Below are 20,718 nucleotides of genomic sequence, written 5' to 3'. Positions count from 1 at the left end.
ATACTGACGATGGATGTGTCAAAGCGGAAGCGTCTCTGTTTGCCGCCATGTTGGGATAGACAACGGTGGGTATTCCTAATTGTATAAGACTTCAAAAAAATGGCCATCTCACCAACATTAACATCAAGCTGCAAAGACAATTTTTCTAGTGGTTCTTGTTTATGTTCATTACGTTAGTGCATATGCGACGTACGACGTTGCTAGGCGCCTGCTAGAGAGATTAACATGGGGGTAACATGGTGAGTGAATTATAAGGTATTTGTGCTTCGGGTTATCTGCTATGGATGCTTCTTCATTTACATAATCTACTTGTAATCAATGATAACTGGAACGCTTTTGTTGACCATAAAATCTCATTTGACTCTGTAGTGCAATTGGAGAGACACTGATTCAATTGTATAGGCGTGTTTTTAGATAATTTTTGTCAGATGTTATGGTATACTGAAATATAATTACAAGCATTTCAGAAGTGTCAAAGGCTTTTTTTCACAATAACATTAAAGCGGAGGTCCACCCTAAAGTGGACCTTCCGCTCATTGGAATCCTCCCCCCCTCCGGCGCCACAATTGGCACCTTTCAGGGGGGAGGGGGGTGCAGGTACCTGTACAGTACAGGTATCTGCACCCACTTCCGGCGTAGATTCTGCAGAAGGTACGGCCCTTTCCACAGAATCTACGCCCCTTTCCGAAAGTCCCCCGCTGCCTGCTGGGAAACACACGGATCCCAGAGGCAGTGGGGACCATCCTTATTGCGCAGCACGACTCACGCATGCGCAGTAGGGAACCGGGAAATGAAGCCGAAAGGCTCCACTTCCTGATTCCCATACCCAAGATGGTGGCGGCAGCACCCGAGAGACGATCGAGAGATCGGCTTCGGGTGCCGACATCGCTGGCGCGCTGGGCGGGTAAGTGTCACTATTTTAAAAGTCAGCAGCTGCAGTATTTGTAGCTGCTGGCTTTAAAAAAAAAAAAAAACGGCGGACTCCCACTTTAAGTTTATGCAAAGAGTCAATATTTGCAGCGTTAGCCCTTCTTTTTCAAGACCTCTGCAATTCACCCTGGCATGCTGTCAACTTCTGGGCCACATCCTGACTGCAGCCCATTCTTGCTTAATCAATGCTTGGAGTTCATCAGAATTTGTGGGGTTTTCTTTCACCCGCCTCTTGATTGACCACAAGTTCTCAATGGGATTAAGGTCTGGGAAGTTTCCTGGCCATGGCCCCAAAATTTCGATGTTTTGTTCCCCAAGCCACTTATCACTTTTGCCTTATGACAAGGTGCTCCATCATGCTGGAAAAGGCATCGTTCATCACTAAACTGTTCTTGGATGGTTGGGAGAAGTTGCTCTCAGAGGATGTTTTTGTACCATTCTTTATTCATGGCTGTGTTCTTAAAAATTGTGAATGAGCCCACTCCCTTGGCTGAGAAGCAACCCCAAATAATGTTGGCATGGCACAGGACTGATGGTAGTGCTCACCTTTTCTTCTCTGAACAAGGTTTTTTTCTGGATACCCCAAACAATCGGAAAGGGAATTCATCAGCGAAAATGACTTTACCCCAGTCCTCAGCAGTCCAATCCCTGTACCTTTTACAGAATATCAGTTTGTCCTTGATGTTTTTTTCTGGGGAGAAGTGGCTTCTTTGCTGCCCTTCTTGACACCAGGCCGGCCTCCAAAAGGTTTTCACCTCACTGTGCATGCAGATACCCTCACACTTGCTTACTGCCATTCCTGAGCAAGCTCTGCACTGGTGGTGCCTCCATCCCGCATCTGAATCAACTGTAGGAGATGGTCCTGGCGCTAACTGGACATTCTTGGGCACCCTGAAGCCTTCTTCACAACAATTAAACCTCTCTCCTTGAATTTCTTGATGATCCGAAAAATGGTTGATTTAGGTGCAATCTTAGTAGCAGCAATATCCTTGCCTGCGAATCCCTTTTTGTGCAAAGCAACAATGACTGCATGTGTTTCCTTGCAGGTTACCATGGTTACATGATTTTAAGCAACACCTTCCTTTTTAATGCTTCCAGTCTGTTATTCTAACTTAATCACCATTTACAGAGTGATTTCCAGCCTTGTCCTTGTGAACACTGACACCAGTGTTAACGAGAGAATCACTGACATGATGTCAGCTGGTCCTCTTTTGTGGCAGGGCTGAAATGCAGTGGAAATTTTTTTGGGATTAAGTTCATTTTCTTGGCAAAGAGGGACTTTGCAATTCATCTAATCACTTTTCATAACATTCTGGAGTATATGCAAATTGGCATCATAAAAACGGAGGCAGCAGACTTTGTGAAAATTAATATTTGTGTCATTCTCAAAACTTTTGGCCACTTGGATTTCCCGACCCATTCAAATATGACAAAGCCTCACATTTAGCAAGAGTAGTCGACTGGTGTGTGCTCCAAAACAAGAAGCCATGGGTCCACACAGAGAAGGTGGCGTTTGCCCTGCCCTTGAAATGACTTCCATGGCTATCAGATGCGGATATACGTCAAATTGCACCCAACTGTTGGCACGCCACTTTACGAATACTGAAAACAGTATTCAAAACCACCACTATCTCGCTCCACCCGAGTCCTTTAGCCCCAGTCTTGGGAACACCAGCTTTTCAGCCGGATGTCACGGATCCTCACTTTGATGCCTTGATACAGCAGGGCTGTCTCAGGCTCTTGCATATTTTGATTGATAACCATTTGATGATCAGAGAGATCGAAAGCAATTTCTCGCCAGACTTTGACTTTTTTAGCAGTGCACAGGTTTATGCATATCTTTGGCGGCGGCTTATGCGGTAATACGCTCACTATCTTCGTTTAAACATATCTGCTTAACAGACGAACCACTGCGACACTCTTTATCACAATTTTATACTTCACTTATTAGGCTCCATGCACACTGAAGCTCAAAAAAGCTTTTTCTGGACGCCAGATTGCTGACAGAAAACACTGGTTGAAAAACCTGCTTTTAACAGCGTTTTGTACTAGCGTTTATGAGCGTTAGCGTGTATGGGCGTTTTTAATAAAAATACACAGAGGAAACTCCAAAAATCCCACAGTGCATTGCAAACTCCCACAATGCATTGAAAAAATAGAACGCCGAACACTAATTAGCACGTGTTAATGAGCGTTTATGCGCATTTATCGGCGTTTGTCGTTTTTTGGCGGTGAAAAACTGCACTTTGAGCGCAAATTTCTAGCGTTCAGAAGAAAGCCCATAAAATCCACTGCTCATTAAAGCTAAAAACATCCATGTGTGTATGGACACATGGGCTAACATAGAGTGGAGTTTATGGGCTTTTAAAAAAAACGCCCAAACTCCAATAAACTGCAGTTTATGAGCTCCAGTGTGCATGGAGCCTCAGACTGGAAGCGCCACAAGAACTCTTTCTTACAATTATGGGAAAAATATCTCGGTCACTTTTTCTCAAGCTCAGGAGCACAGCATTTTACTTTTTGTTCAAAGGGCATCTCTGGTGAATAGGTATCAAGAAGGGGGGTTTAAACTCCTTACTAGATGGTACAGAACACCAGCAGTACTGCATCGGGTGTTCCCGTAAGTATCAAATGCTTGCTGATGCTGTCCCCAATCTGAGGGCACCCTTTTTCATATATTCTGGGAGTGCAAAAAAGTTGAAAGAATTTTGGACAATGGTAGCCGAATCAGTCAAAACAATCACTGGTGTGTCTCTTGGAGAAAATCTGTCAGCTTTCTTATTACATGATACCCCTCTATCCATTAAAAAATACAAACCCTCACTCTGAAAACATCTCTTAACTGCTGCGAAGGCATGTATCCCGGCAATGTGGAAGAGTACCACCCCCCCAACCAGAACACACTGGCTAATCAGGATAACAATTCAACAAACGGAGAACCTTACCATGGTGCTGAAAGGGCAAGATGAGAAATATTGGAAAGTATGGACCCCTTATTTAATTTCCAAAGAACAGTCCCCCCTAGTCTCTCAGCAGTAGTTTCTCCCCTGACCTGCCCCAGAGAGCTCTTCCAACATGCCATAAGGGGCAGCCCTAAACCCCCTCCCATCCTTCTTCTTGTGTGTGTGTGTTTTTTTTTCTCTTCCTGTCTTCCCATCTTCTATTGCTACCTTCTTTTTGCTTTCTACCTCCTGGACTTAACCAGGGCTCTACTTGGTTTTAAGAAATGATAGAAAACTGAAAAGGGGCATTGCTCGCTGATGTTCACAGTATAACATCATATTATTTTTTAAGTTAAACAGGTGTTGTTTATTGAACAGTATTGCAGAGATTACAACCACAGTAGAAAGCACCGAACATTCAAAAAGTGCTGCATCATAGCCATAACAGTTCATAAAAAAATATTTCTTCAACGCAATAGACAATAGGTATCGTAGCTGAGCAAAGTTACATCACAGACATGTCATCCATTTCAACAGTACTCCAAAGTTCCTAATTACACGTGCCAGCCTCTTGCAACCACTTATCCTAGATTTTATTGTATTTAGCTGGGCATCCCCTATTTTTATATATACATTTTTTTATATGGGAGTGTTAGATTAACTTCCCGTTTACAATCTTCTACCTTGGGTGGAAGGGGTCTCATCCATTGTCTAGCTATCACTTTTCTAGCAGAAAACAAGGTTTCCTGTAGGAAAGTTTTGGTAAATTTATCCAGTACTTCGGGAAATATCCCTAGGAGACAGGGTTTGGGGTCGAGAGCCAAGGGTGAACCCATGACATCGTGTAGAAAGGATACTATTTGTTTCCAAAGTTCCTGGAGTTTGGGGCAAGACCAGATAAGGTGGAAAAAAGTCCCCGTCTCAAGGGTACATACCGGGCATAGCACAGACTGATTTGTATTATATTTGGCGGTCCTGAGGGGGGTAAGGTATGCTCTATGAACTATGTAAATTTGAGAAAGCCTATCCTGGAGCCTGGGGGACACCATCTTGCACGTTTCCAGAGCCTCCTCCCATTCCTCATCTGTCAGCTCACCTACATTGCCCTCCCAACGAGACTTTAAAGCATACGCTAGTCTCGCCAAGACAGGGGCCGTGAGCATACCATAGAAGCATGAAATAAGCTTTTTGGAGTCTGTATCCTTCACTATTGCAATAATAGGGTTGGGAGCAGGCTGTGGCGGTGACTGCGGAAACTGTGCCCTAAGTGTGTGCTGAACCTGAAGGTACTGAAATAGCATATTGCCTGGAACACCAAATTCCTCCTGCAGTGTTTGGAACATTTTAACAGTTCCACCGTGAAACAGGTGATGCATGTAGTATATTCCCCTTGAGATCCATAACTTAACACCCTGGATTTTTTGAAGTTCTGGTAATTGTTTGTTATGCCAAAGTGGGGTATAGTCATTTGGTGACATTACATTCAATTTAGTTAACGCTAGTTCCCAAATTCTCCTGTAGTGAAAAAGCATGGAGTGTTCACCTGGTCCTAGTGTCGAGCCCCCGACTCCTATCGAAATAGCAGCTATCGGATCATCAGCAATTTGCGCCCAAGGGGGGCAGAGAAGGGTAAGAAAGCGTTGTTTATCAGTCTTGTCCACATGAAAGAGTTGGGACAATTGTGAGGCAACATAACAGTGATTTTAGATCGGGAAGGGCTGTACCACCCATATCTGTCGGGCTTTTCAGAGCCTGCCATGCAAGCTTGTGCCTATTATTCCCCCATACAAAGGGCCTAAGAAGACTTTCAAGGGATTTAAAATATTTTAGCGGTAAGTATACCAGGGTGTGCCACAGCATATATAGTAGTTTAGGTAATAAAACCATTTTAATCAAATTAATGCGCCCCCCCAAACCCCAAGGGGGAGACGAGACCAGGCTTGAATTTTAGTGCGAACTAGGGAGAATAAAGGTTCTATATTTAACGCTATATAATCTGCCGGATTCCTAGAGACATATACACCCAGATACTTAATAGTTCCAACCTGCTGAAGAGGCAGGCCGGCCTGAGATTCTGACGGTGGAAAACTGTCAATGGGTAAGATTTGGGATTTTCCCCAGTTTATGCGAAGACCGGAAAAGCTACCAAACCACTCAATCATGCGTAAGGCTTTTGCGAGGGAGGGGCCAGAGTCCGCTAGGTATAGCAGCGTGTCATCTGCATATAGACTGATTTTTTTCCATCAGATGACCCACCGTCAGTCCCCTGATCTCAGGGTCTGCACGGATCGACACCGCCAAGGGTTCTGCAGCCAAAGCATAAAGTAGTGGGGATAGTGGGCACCCCTGCCTGGTACCCCTACGGAGGCCAAACGCCTAGGAGGACCATCCATTTGCCACCACCTTGGCTGTTGGGTGTTGGTACAGCAGCTTCACCCACCTAAAAAATTTGGGTCCAAAGCCATAACCCTCCAGGCACCTCCAAAGGTACCCCCACTCCACTGAGTCGAATGCCTTGGCTGTGTCGAGCGACACCACCACCCGCTCACCCACTTCCTCATGTGTAACCTGTAGATTAATATATAGCCTGTGTAGATTGAACGACGTATTCCGACCCGGCATGAATCCCGCTTGATCAGCCTGAATCAGGGTAAGGATCACGCCATTCAATCGAGCAGCAAGTACCTTGGCTAAAATCTTAATGTCTACCTGCAATATAACATCATATTATTGAATGATACTACCACACATGTATTTCTACAGACAAGTCTTGTTAACCATGTGATTCACTTGGCTCATATTGAATGTTATGTCATGGTTGTGTACTGTTGTTCTGTGGAATTGTAATGCTGTTGCTTTAATACAGTAGGAATCAGAGGGCCCTGCTCCTTTAGAGCTTACAATCTAAGAGGGAAGGTCAAGAGATAACTGGAGGGATGTGCTGATGGAGAAAATAAATGTGCAGTTGTTAGGTGGGGGCCAGATAGGCTTCTCTGAAGAGATGAGTTTTCAGGGATCGTCGGAAAGTGAACAAAGTAGGAGAAATTTGGAGAGATTGGCGTAGAGAATTCCAGAGGATGGGAGAGACTCTAGAGAAGTCCCGACGGTGAGTATGGGACGAGCTGACAAGGGAGTTAGAGAGCAGGAGGTCTTGGGAGGAGCGAAGAGAACGATTAGGTTGGTATTTTGATACTAGTTAGAGATGTAGCTGGGGGCCAGGTTGTGGATGGCTTTGTAAGTTATTGTGAGTATCTTGAATTGAGTTAGTTGGTTGAGTCGCAGCCAATGGAGCGATTGGCAGAGGGTCATAGCAGGCGCTGAGCAGTTTGTAAGGTGGATGAGCCTGGCAGCAGCGTTCATGATGGATAGCCTATTTAGAGCTAAGCCAATGAGGAGTGAGTTGCAATAGTCGAGGTGAGAGATGACCAGGGAGTGGATTAGAAGCTTTGTGGTGGCAATGTTTAGGAAGGGGTATATCTTGGAGATGTTGCAGGGGTTGAGGCAGACATCTCACATCATGATCCTTTATGATACCAATACCACTGCTGAGAATACCTAGCGATATTGCCAGCAGCTAATCATTAAAAAAGTGCAAGTGCCAAATATCAAAAAATAAATAAATAGAAATATATCTATCTATATATATATATATATATATATATATATATATATATATATATATATATATATATATATATATATCAGTGCCTTGCGAAAGTATTCGGCCCCCTTGAACTTTTCAACCTTTTGCCACATTTCAGGCTTCAAACATAAAGATATAAAATTTATATTTTTTGTGAATAATCACCAACAAGTGGGACACAATTGTGAATTGGAACGAAATCTATTGGATTTTTGAAACTTTTTTAACTAATAAAAAAATGAAAAGTGGGGCGTGAAAAATTATTCGGCCCCCTTGCGTTAATACTTTGTAGAGCCACCTTTTGCTTCGATTACAGCTGCAAGTCGCTTGGGGTATGTCTCTATCAGTTTTGCACATCGAGAGACTGAAATTCTTGCCCATTCTTCCTTGCAAAACAGCTCGAGCTCAGTGAGGTTGGATGGAGAGCGTTTGTGAACAGCAGTTTTCAGCTCTTTCCACAGATTCTCGATTGGATTCAGGTCTGGACTTGGCCATTGTAACACCTGGATAGGTTTATTTGTGAACCATTCCTTTGTAGATTTTGCTGTATGTTTGGGATCATTGTCTTGTTGGAAGATAAATCTCCGTCCCAGTTTCAGGTCTTTTGCAGACTCCAACAGCTGCATCCATCTTCCCCTCAATTTTAACCATCTTCCCTGTCCCTGCTGAAGAAAAGCAGGCCCAAACCATGATGCTGCCACCACCATGTTTGACAGTGGGGATGGTGTGTTGAGGGTGATGAGCTGTGTTGCTTTTACGCCAAACATATCGTTTTGCATTGTGGGCAACAAGTTCGATTTTGGTTTCATCTGACCAGAGCACCTTCTTCCACATGTTTGGTGTGTCTCCCAGATGGCTTGTGGCAAACTTTAGACAAGACTTTTTATGGATATCTTTGAGAAATGGCTTTCTTCTTGCCACTCTTCCATAAAGGCCAGATTTGTGCAGTGTACGACTGATTGTTGTCCTATGGACAGACTCTCCCACCTCAGCTGTAGTTCTCTGCAGTTCATCCAGAGTGATCATGGGCCTCTTGGCTGCATCTCTGATCAGTCTTCTCCTTGTCTGAGCTGAAAGTTTAGAGGGACGGCCAGGTCTTGGTAGATTTGCAGTGGTCTGATACTCCTTCCATTTCAAAATGATCGCTTGCACAGTGCTCCTTGGGATGTTTAAAGCTTGGGAAATCTTTTTGTATCCAAATCCGGCTTTAAACTTCTCCACAACAGTATTACGGACCTGCCTGGTGTGTTCCTTGGTCTTCATGATGCACTCTGCGCTTTCAACAGAACCCTGAGACTATCACAGAGCAGGTGCATTTATACAGAGACTTGATTACACACAGGTGGATTCTATTTATCACCATCAGTCATTTAGGACAACATTGGATCATTCAGAGATCCTCGCTGAACTTCTGGAGTGAGTTTGCTGCACTGAAAAGTTTAAATTATCCAATAGATTTCGTTCCACTTCACAATTGTGTCCCACTTGTTGGTGATTCTTCACAAAAAATTAAAATTTTATATCTTTATGTTTGAAGCCTGAAATGTGGCAAAAGGTTGAAAAGTTCAAGGGGGCCGAATACTTTCGCAAGGCACTGTATAATTATAAACCAAAAGAAATGATGTGCCAATATTACTCTCTATCCATTAAATCTCAAATTATCAACATATATGTGTGCAACACAGTACAACAAATATCCTAAACATATATGTGTACACCACAGTACAATGAATGTCCTCAGTGGGTGATCACTCCTATGCAATAATGTTGTTCCGTCTCAATAATTAGTGCTTCTACTTCCACCACTTAGCGTGACTTCACCACCACCTAGTGCAATGGGCATTCCCCAGATATATCAAAATATGCACCTTTGGTTCATTTATTTAGGATAACCACTCTGTTTTTGATGGGTCCAGCAGGCGCTTTCCCAAGCAATATACCAATGCCTCTTGCCCTATTAGTTCTCATAAGGATAAATGGATAGCCATCATAGTGTAGTATATAACTATTTTATTTTAAGTTAAAAAACACACAGTTAAACTCGCATGTTATAGTGCTGCTAAGCCGACACCAAGCTGATCCAGCCGTGTATATGGGGAGGGGGTTCTCGATCTACCACTCTATCCCTGTGTCTCCTCACAGCGGCATGCGTTCCAAGCCTCACTTTCGTTACACTGGAAGTGACAAGAACATACATTTCCCACCAGCCTCTACGCATTTCGCAATACGGTTTGAGTCATCGGGAAAACAAGTGTTTGTCTTTAGTTCTACTTTAACTTTTCTGCTTCTCAGCCTTTTGGCCAAGATCAAGTGTCAAGTATCTGTTCTTATCAGTGTCCAGTAGGGGTGCTCCACCATCAGTCTGAACTTCAGGCTGGCATGGCTGACTATATAGTATGCCCGTTGGTATGATAGGGGTCCTTTAGAGATCTCGCTTGTGGGAAGGAATCTGAATCAAGCGCTGACCACGTTAGGTAGATTTAGTAGTACTTTCCTACTGTGGGGGATTCTGAGGGGCCCAGTGCCTCTTGGTTTGAACAGTTCTGTCTTTAGGGAGGCGGAAAGCCTGTGGTGTTAAATGCTCCTTGAGAGGGGTTACCCAGGAATGTTCTTACTATCACTGTGGGTATGGGACCCCACGGTGAAAATGAGCACTTAGCTACAGCACCTCGTTTTTTTTTTTTTCTGTACATCACCTCATGGGCTACTCCTTTTTAGCAGGTTTATCTCAAGTTCCAGGGATCCTCTATCTATAGCAGTGGATGCTCTGGTGACTTTGTGGGGTGCTTTTCATCCTCTGAACCTCCTTCCTCGTTTGCTCCGCTGAAGTTGTACTGAGACCATATTGTGCTCCTTGCAGACTCCCAGCGGGCTTTTTCAAGTCACCCAGATTTTTTGTCCCAATAATACCACCCTGCTTCAGACACCCGTTTGGGGCTTCTCTGTTCTTACACTCTTCAAATCCAGGAAATCCACTGCTCGCAACGTCCACTATGGCATCTGCAAAGAATATATAGCTTTTTGAGAGGAAAGGACGTTTCATTCCAGAAATGACTCTGTGAGACAAATTCTGACTTTTCTCCAATTCAGTTTGGATCAACATTTGGCCTTGAGTACTAACAAAGATGAGATCTCATTGTTTGGTAAAGGCTTTTGTATAGGGTGTAGCTTCTATATTTCCACCCCTATGTCTACCTGTGGGATCTCAGTTTGGTTCTGTTGGCTCTTCAAAGATATTCCCTTGTCAACATTTGCCTACAAGGTTGCCTTATTGCTTTCTATGAGGTGAATTTCTGCATTAGTGGCCCTCTTGTAGACAACCTTTACTTGTTCTACATAGCGATAAGGTTGTCTTGAGGACTAGTGTCCTTTCTCCATAAGGTGATTTCTTTCTTTTTCCTTAACCAGGACATTGTGCTTCTATCTTTCTGTCCTGTGTCAGTTCATCCCAAAGAGATTTCCTTACATTGTTTGCATGTGGTACAAGCTGTTTGAATCTATCACTGAGCTACCTCTTCTTTTCCTTATTCCTGGTGGTACCCCTAATGGACAACCTGCCTCTTGCCTCTTTTTCCAACATTTTCTAGGTGGCTTAGGCTTGAATGATGGGCTGTCTATCGTCTAAAGGAGAAGGTTTCACCTTTTCCTGTCAGGGCAGACTCCACTAGATCAATAACCTGAGCTTTTGAAATCCTCCTGGCTTTCTCTCCTCTCCTCACAGTGCTGACAGTACTGGCTAGACTGATTCTGATTTGTCAGCGCCCTACATGTGATGGCGCTGACCTATTAGAATACCTCTTGTCCATACAGGTACCAATAGGTGATTAAGTCACAGGATTTCAAACCCCCAGACCGGTGGAGTGGCATCTTGGTGCCTGGCAGTGGCAGATTGTGGAACACTGGTACAGCGGGTATGGGGTGGATAGAGAGGGAGTCCAGTGTAAGTTCACCTTTTACAGATTTTCTGTAAAGGTGAATTTATACTTTAAAGTGGCTGTAAAGGCTCAAGGATTTTTACCTTTGTGCATTTTATGCATGAATGTAAAAAACCTGTGTGCAGCAGCTCCCCTAATAATTACCTGAGCCCCATCTTGGTCCTCTCTGAGGTCCCTGCCTCCTCATTGGCTGAAACAGCAGTGGGAACCATCAATTACAGCCAGTGAGCAAATGAAGAGAGCGAGGGGTGGGGCCGAGCTGTCTTTTGTGTCTGAATGAACAGACAGAGCAGTGGCTCAGGAGTCCCCATAGCAAGGTGCTTGCTATATGGGGCACTTGGCAGGAGGGAGGGGCCAGGAGCTCTTGTGGGGAACTTGAGAAGAGAAGGATCGGGGCTGCTGTGTGCAAATCCACTGCACAGAGCAGGCAAGTACAACATGTTTGTTATTTAAAAAAAAAAAAAACTGTATGTCCGTACACACTGAGCGGTGGTGATAGGAGATTAAGCCACAGGGATTTCAAATCCCCAAACCGGTGAATCGATGTCCTGGTGCCAGCAGGGGTACAGCTGGAACAGGAGGGATGGGGAGTTGGTCCAGTGTAAGTTCACCTCATAGAATTTCTATAAAGGTGAACATTACGCTTTAAAGTGGTTGTAAAGGCTCAAGGTTTTTTACCTTTTGTGCATTCTATGCATGAAGGTAAAATCCTTCTGTGTGCAGCACCCCCCCTAATAATTAACCTGAGCCCCATCTCGATCCAGCGATGTGCACGAGAGTAGAGGCTCTCTGAAATCTCTGCCTCCTCATTGGTAGTGGGAACCATTGGCTCCTGCTACTGTCAATCACAGCCAGTGAGCCAATGAAGAGAGAGCGAGGGTGGGGCCGAGCTGCGTTTTGTGTCTGACTAGACAGACGGAGCAGTAGCTTGGCTGCTTGCTATGGGGGGGGCACTCGGCTGGAGGGATGGGCCAGAGAATAGAAGGACCGGGGGTGCTCTATGCAAATCCACTGCACAGAGCAGGCAAGTACAACATGTTTGTTATTTAAAAAAACAGCCTTTACTATCACTTTAATGAACGATGAAGAAAACCTGTTTAACCTTTTGGCCATAAAATCCTTTTCTTGAATTTCTATATAGGAAACAAGTCCCACCCCCAATCTTATGATCACTTCTACTACTGCAAAACGCAATCATGATGGGAGTGGTTATACCTGATGGTCTAGCAGCTTTTTCTCAAATTTAGCAAAAATTCCACATTCTCTTTATTCATGTTTAATATTTTTGTGATTTGTGCAGGCAAAATAAATTGTGCATTTTTCTTGTACTAAAGCAGTTTTTAACCACTTGCCGCCCGCCCTATTACAAATTGACGGCGGCAAAGTGGTTTCATTATCCTAACCCGACGTCATATGACGTGATTAGGATAATAAGCCGCTGCGCGCCCCCGGGGGCGCGCATCGCGGCGATCGTTGTTGCGGGGTGTCAGTCTGACACCCGGCAACTACGATCTCGGTAAAGAGTCTCCGACGGAGACTCTTTACCATGTGATCAGCCGTGTCCAATCACGGCTGATCACAGTGTAAATGGGAAGAGCCGGTGATCGGCTTTCCCTCACTCGCGTCTGTCAGACGCGAGTAGAGGAGAGCCGATCGGCTGCTCCTCTGACAGGGGGGGTCTGTGCTGATCGATTATCAGCACAGCCCCCCCGAGGATGCCCACACTGGACCACCAGGGACACCACTAGACCACCAGGGAAAAGGTAATAAAAATCCATAATCCTCCCTAGACCACCAGGGTGCCAGTCAGCACAATGGGTGCCAATCAGTGCCCATAATGGATGCCAATCAGTGGCCACAATGGGCATCACTGATTGGCATGCATTATTGTTTGGCACTGATTGGCATCCATTACTATAACACCGATGCCGCCTATGAGTGCCCACCTGTGCCGCCTATGAGTGCCCACCTGTGCCGCCTGAGTGCCCACCTGTGCCGCCTGAGTGCCCACCTGTGCCGCCTACCCATGCCCACCTGTGCCGCCTATCTATGCCCACCTGTGCCGCCTATCTATGCCCACCTGTGCCACCTATCTATGCCCACCTGTGCCGCCTATCCATGCCCACCTGTGCCGCCTATCCATGCCCATCCGTGCCGCCCATCCGTGCCAGCTATCAGTGCCAATTTGTGCCACCTATCAGTGTCCGTCCGTGTCGCCCATCCGTGTCGCCCATCCGTGTCGCCCATCCGTGTCGCCCATCAGTGCCGCCTATCAGTGCCGCCTATCAGTGCCACTTCATTGGTGCCACATTGGTGCCCATCAGTGCCACCTTATCAGTGCCCATCAGTGTAGCCCCATCAGTGCCCATCAGTGAAGGAGAAAACATACTTATTTACAAAGTTTTGAAACTGAAACAAAAAAAAACATTTTTTTTTTCAAAATTTTCGGTATTTTTTTATTTGTAGCGCAAAAAATAAAAACCGTAGAGGTGATCAAATACCACCAAAAGAAATCTCTATTTGTGGGAAAAAAATGATAAAAATTTCATTTGGGTACAGTGTAGCATGACCGCGCAATTGTCATTCAAAGTGCGACAGCGCTGAAAGCTCAAAATTGGTCTGGGCAGGAAGGTGTTTAAGTGCCCTGTATTGAAGTGGTTAATGCTTCTAAACGATAACATTCCAAAAAACAGATACTGTTTTGTTTTCTTGCAGTGTAACTCAAGTTCCTTTAGCAGAAGGGAAGAGTGTTCAGCAGACTGTGGAACTTCTTACTCGCAGGTTGGAGCAGATGGGAGCAGAGAAGCAAGGAACCTTCTATGTGGACTGTGAGACATATCACACTGCAGGGGCCAATGTCGGAACAACAGGTACAGAAAGGTGCTCAGTAATGCTATCTGTACTTTAGATTAACTTGCCTTTACTTGATAACAGATGTGGGTAAATATGTACTGTGTTTCGAGAAGCGGAAGATTTAGGACACAGTATATCTGTTTCCATTTATTTATTTTTTTTGTGGCTGCTGCTCATCTGCAAATTGAAGCGAAGTACTATGCATATAATTTAAGCTGAACTTCAGGATTTAAGCCGTTTTCTAAAATGTGCCAGATTAGAATTAGTTGCATGCCACCCTGTGGATTTATCTCTTTAATTTACAATTTACATTTTTACTGAGCCGGGAACATTGCTATCATTATACTTCTAACATTCTGATGCTGGACATTCTGGTCTCAGCTCCTGCTGCATGCAGCCACTCTGTCCGAGCCTCTCTGGTGCTCCCCTTCCTCTGCCCAGTCTCAGAGTTTCACAAAATACAAATGCTTCTATAAATGGACAGCAGAGGGGATGGGCAGTCAGAGATGCTGTTCCAATGAGAAAGCAGCATTGCTTCTGGCAAAGCTCTGGGATTATAGTGAAAGCTTTACTACCAGTGCTCAGTAAAATATCAAATAAATTGTAAATAAACAAGATAAGTCCCTGAGATGATTTGCACGTCACTGGAAGTAACCCATACTAATTTGGCACATTTAAAGTGATTGTAAAGTCTCATGTATTAATTTATTTTTTTCCTGTTGTACTTCCCTGCTCTGTGTAGTTGTTTTTCGCAGAACAGCCCAGATCCTTGTCTTCTCAGGTCCCTCTTCAGTGCTCCTGGCCCCTCCCTCCTGTTGAGTGCCTGCACAGGAAGCAGCTTGCTATGGGGGGCACCAGAGTCACAGCTCCTTATGTCTATTCAGACACAGAGCCGCAAACCCGGCCCCGCCCCCTTTCTCTCCTGATTGGCTGGCTGTCTGACTTTGACAGCAGCAGGAGCCAATGACTCCGCACTGCTATCTCAGCCAATGAGGAAGGCAGCCCCGGCCAGCCGAATGTCTTGTGCAACATCGCTGGAACTAGAGGGGGCTCAGGTAAGTATGAGGGGGGCTACTGCACACAGAAGGCGTTTTATCCTAATGCATGGAATGCATTAACCACTTCAGCCCCAAAAGATTTTACCCCCTTCCTGACCAGAGCACTTTTTACAATCTGGCACTGTGTCGCTTTAACTGACAATTACACGGTCCTGCAATGCTGTACCCAAACAAAATAGAGATTTCTTTTGGTGGTGATTTCTTTTTGAGGAGGTAAGTAAAACCTTGGACAGAGGGGTGGTGGTGGACGTGGTATACTTGGATTTTGCAAAAGCGTTTGACACAGTTCCCCACACACGGCTCATGTGTAAGATAAAGTCTACAGGCTTGGAAATATCAGTTTGTAAATAGATAAAAAACTGGCTAAAATACTGAAGTCAGAGAATAGTGGTTAATGATTCTTACTCTGAATGGTCTAAGGTTATCAGTGGTGTACCCCAAGTTTCAGTGCTGGTACCCTTACTTTTTAATACCTTTATAAATGATATTGGGTCTGGGATTAAAAGTAACATGCAGATGACACTAAGCTGTGCAGTGGAATAACGTCCTTACAGAATGTCTTCAATATACAAGCCAACCTCAATGCTCTGTCTAATTGGTTTAATTTTGATGAATGTAAAGTTATGCACTTGGGGGCTAAGAATATGCATGCATCATACATACTAGGGGGGGGTACAACTGGGGGAATCAATGGTGAAGGATCTGGGTGTTTTGGTAAATCATAAGCTCAATAATAGCATGCAATGCCAAGCTGCGGTTTCCAAAGCGAGCAAAGTCCTTTCTTATATTAAGAGAGGTATGGACTCCAGAGAGAGAGATATCATTTTCTTGTTCAAATCATTAGAAAGACCTCACCTGGAATATGCATTTCAGTTTTGGACACCAGTTCTCAAAAAGGATATCGGGGAACAATAGATTGCAGAGAAGGGCAACCAAACTGATAAGAGGCATGGAGGAGCTCAGGTATGAGGAAAGATTAGAGGAACTGAATTTATTCTTGAGAAGAGGGGATTAAGGGGATATGATCACCATGTATAAATATATAAGGGGTCCATATAGTGAACTTGGTATTGAGTTATTCTCTGTACGGTCAACCCAGAGGACAAGGGGGCACTCTTTACGTCTAGAGCAAAAGAGATTTCATCTCCAAATACAGAAAGGTTATTTCACAGTAAGAGCTGTGGAATAGACTCCCTCCAGAGGTTGTTCTGGCCAGCTCAGTAGATTGCTTTAACCACTTGCTTACTGGGCACTTAATCACCCTTCCTGACCAGACCAATTTTCAGCTTTTGGTGCTCTCACACTTTGAATGACAATTACTCAGTCATGCAACACTGTACCCAAATGAATTTTGTGTCCTTTTTTTCCCACAAATAGAGCTTTCTTTTGGTGGTATTTGATCACCTCTGGGGTTTTTATTTTTTGCGCTATAAATGAAAAAATACCGAAAATGTTGAAAAAAAACGCATATTTCTTTGTTTCTGTGATAAAATTTTGCAAATTATAATTTTTTTTTCATAAATTTTGGCCACAATTTATACTGCTACATATCTTTGGTAAAAATAACCCAAATTAGTGGATATTATTTGGTCTTTGTGAAAGTTAGAGAGTCTACAAGCTGTGGTGCGAATCGCACAAAATTGATCACACCTGATGTACTGGTGGCCTATCTCATTTCTTGCGACCCGAACAAGTCAGGAAAGTACAAATACCCCCCAAATGACCCCTTTTTTGAAAGTAGACATTCCAAGGTATTTAGTAAGATGCATGGTGAGGTTTTTGATGTTGTCATCTTTTTCCCACAATTCTTTGCAAAATGAAGATTTTTTTATTTTTATTTTTTTCTCACAAAATTTTCAATGTAATAGGTTATTTCTCTCACATGGCATGTGTATACCACAAATGACACCCCAAAATACGTTCTGCTACTCCTTCTGAGTATTACGAAACCAAATGTGTGAGACTTTTACACAGCCTGACCACACACACAGCCTGACCACATACAGAGGCCCAATATTGGCCCAATATTGAAACGTTTTAAATTCAAACTGTAACACTGACGTAATTAATTATTTTTTTCCACAGTAGCATGACAATCCCTCCACCTCCGGTCTAACGAATCACTCTCACCTTATGGCATGGATCCCTGTGCAAACAGGTGGTCATGCATGCGGGCATCAAAAGGGTTAACACGGACCATAAACTTCTCTCACAATCTCAGGTCGTGGGTAGAAAGAAAAGATCAAAGTGCTCACTGCTTAAGAATAAGATTAAATTTTTGTGCTCAAACACAAACTACTCACATAAAGATGATAAAAACACAGCATGTAAAGCCGACAATCGTGTTAGTTCCGTAGGGCAGCAGCGGGGGGCATCATGCGTAGCTCCTCCCCCATACACGTTACATTCAATCAGAAACTTCAACGTCACCGGACTCCTCCCCCCTTCCCTTCGTTAGCAGACGGAGGCACTTGGGGAAGGGGGGAGGAGTCCGGTGATGTCACCGGATCTCCGGCGGAACTCCCGGCGGAACTCCCTGAAGACCGGTCAAAAGAATTTTTATTGATCAAAAAAAATTTGATCGATTAATCGAGGAATTAAACTTTAATTTTCACAGCCATAAAAAAAACAATATTTTTTATTTTTTTGCTATAATAAATATCCCCCAAATATCCACCCCCCCCCCCCCCCCCCCACCAGCACAGAGGCAGGTGGAGACAAAGAGGTGCAGGCACTAGCAAAGAGTAAATGGGTGACAGTCAGGAAGGGTAAAGGGGGAAGTGCCAGGGAGGCTCTCCTAGTTGCCGGGGGAAGAATTCCTCCACTGAGAGTGGGGGGGGGAAGCGAAAGGAAAGACAGATTCTGGTGGTAGGGGACTCAATTCTTAGAAGGACAGAGAAGCCAATCTGTAACAAAGACCTGAAGCGCCGAACAGTATGTTGTTTACCGGGCGCTCAGGTTCGGCACATCACGGATCTGGTGGACGGATTACTGGGAGGGGCTGGGGAAGACCCAAATGTCATGGTGCACGTTGGCACCAATGACAAAGTCAGAGGCAGATGGCGTGTCCTAAAGAACTATTTTAGGGACTTAGGAGCTAAATTGAGGAAAAGGACCTCCAAGGTAGTATTCTCAGGAATACTACCGGTACATCGAGCCACACCAGAAAGGCAGAGGGAGATTAGGGAAGTAAACAAGTGACTAAAGAGATGGTGTAGTAAGGAGGGGTTTGGGTTCCTGGAGGACTGGCGTGACTTCTCAGTCGATAACTGGTACTATAGAAGGGACAGACTGCACCTAAATGAGGAGGGTGCAGATCATCTGGGAATGAAGATGGCTGAAAAGTTAGAGGGGTTTTTAAACAAGGCGATGGGGGGGCAGAGGTAGAGATAGTCAGCGTGGAACATATTCTAGAGGGTAGTTTTGGGGGCATTAGTGGTAGGTTGACCAAAGCACATAAACCCAAGGTAAGTATAGTAGCAAGTCCTAGTTGCAATATCAAAATACCCAATAAAAGGATATTATGCGACCGGTCTAAACTACATGGCATGTTCACCAATGCCAGGAGCCTGGCGGACAAGATGGGTTAACTAGAAATACTATTGTACAAGGAGAATTTGGATTTTGTGGGAATTTCAGAGACCTGGTTCAACAGCTCTCATGATTGGCTGGCAAACATTCAGAGGTATAACCTTTATCGCAAGGATAGAGAGGGTAAAAAAGGGGGAGGGGTATGCCTATATATCAAGAATAATGTACAAGTGAATGTGAGAGATGACATCACTAAAGGAGCTAGGGAGGAGGTGGAATCCTTATGGGTAGAGCTCCGAAGGGATGAAGCTAAGGGGAAAATAATACTGGGAGTATGCTATAGACCCCCTAACCTGAGGGAGAAAGATCTCCTATTACAATTTGGATTGGCAGCAATGATGGGAAGTGTTATTATAATGGGGGATTTTAATTATCCAGACATAGACTGGGCGGAGGGAACCGCGCATTCATCTAAGGCTCGCCAGTTCCTAAATGTCTTGCATGCAAGACAATTTTATGGCTCAGATGGTAGACGCACCTACTAGAAATAAAGCATTACTGGATCTACTGATTACCAATAATACAGACCTGAACAGATGTGGAAATACGGGGCAATTTAGGGAACAGCGATCACCGGTCGATTGGCTTCCGTATAAATCACACAAATCGGAAACATAAAGAGAATACGAAGACACTGAATTTCAAAAGAGCCAACTTCCCTAAACTACGAACCTTACTAGAAGGCATAAATTGGGATAAAATCTTAGGAACAAAGAACGCGGAGGAGAGATGGGTTTGCTTTAAGAGCATATTAAATAAGGGCATTAGCCAATGCATCCCATTGGGTAATAAATTTAAAAGAGCAAACAAAAGTCATTTATGGCTTAACTCCAATGTAAAAATGCATATAAAAGCAAAGGAGAAGGCCTTCATAAAATACAAGGTTGAGGGATCATCATCAGCATTCAGACTTTATAAAGAATGCAAGAAGAAATGTTGGGTGCAATAGGGACGGCTAAGATAGAACATGAAAGACATATAGCGGAGGAGAGCAAAAAAAAAAATCCCAAGAAATTCTTTAACGACTTTCAGACCGGACCATTTTGCTGGTAAATGACCAGAGGTCTTTTTACACTTTGGCACTGCGCTGCTTTAACTGGTAATAGCGTGGTCATGCAATGTTGTACCCAAACGAAATTTGCGTCCTTTTCTTCCCACAAATAGAGCTTTCTTTTAAAGGTATTTGACTGACTCTGCGATTTTTATTTTTTGCTATATAAACGTAAAAAGACCGCAAATTTTGAAAAAAAATGATATTTTCTACTTTTTGTTATTAGAAAAATCCGATAAACTCAATTTTAGTCATACATTTAGGCCAAAATGCATTCAGCCACATGTCTTTGGTAAAAAAAAAGTCATTAACTGTATATTTATTGGTTTGCGCAAAAGTTGTCACATCTACAAACTAAGGTACGTTTTCTGGAATTTACGCAGCTTTTAGTTTACGACTGCCTATCTCATTTCTTGAGGTGCTAAAATGGCAGGGCAGTACAAACCCCCCCCAAATGACCCCATTTTGGAAAGTAGACCCCCTAAGGAAATTGATAAGTGGCATGTTGAGCCCATTGAATATTTTATTTTTTTGCCTCAAGCGATTGAATAATGACAAAAAAAAAGTTTTTTTTTTTTACACAAAGTTGTCATTAAATGATATATTGCTCACACATGCTATGGGCATATGTGAAATGACACCCCAAAATAAATTCTGCTGCTTCTCCTGAGTACAGGGATACCACATATGTGGTACTTTTTGGGAGCCTAGCCGC

The 20,718-nt window shown here is 43.9% G+C and overlaps 1 protein-coding gene across 1 annotated transcript in view; it reads left to right on the top strand.

Moving 5' to 3' along the window:
- Positions 1 to 150: 150 nt before the first annotated feature.
- MED20 (mediator complex subunit 20) overlaps positions 151 to 20,718 on the top strand; it is a 60,200-nt gene continuing 39,632 nt past the window's right edge. Inside the window, exons 1-2 of the mRNA XM_077481386.1 lie at positions 151 to 239; positions 14,166 to 14,320. Of these exons, the coding sequence (XP_077337512.1) occupies positions 226 to 239; positions 14,166 to 14,320 (169 nt within the window). The 5' untranslated portion in view covers positions 151 to 225. The remainder of the gene's footprint in view (positions 240 to 14,165; positions 14,321 to 20,718) is intronic.

The sequence above is a fragment of the Lithobates pipiens genome, unplaced genomic scaffold (assembly GCF_037356315.1).
Source record: "Lithobates pipiens isolate NorthernLeopardFrog02 unplaced genomic scaffold, aLitPip1_a1.2 Scaffold_16, whole genome shotgun sequence".
In the NCBI taxonomy this organism is placed as follows: Eukaryota; Metazoa; Chordata; class Amphibia; order Anura; family Ranidae; genus Lithobates; species Lithobates pipiens.
Note: the sequence above shows the minus strand (reverse complement) of the source record. Positions and strands in the feature narration are given on the sequence as shown.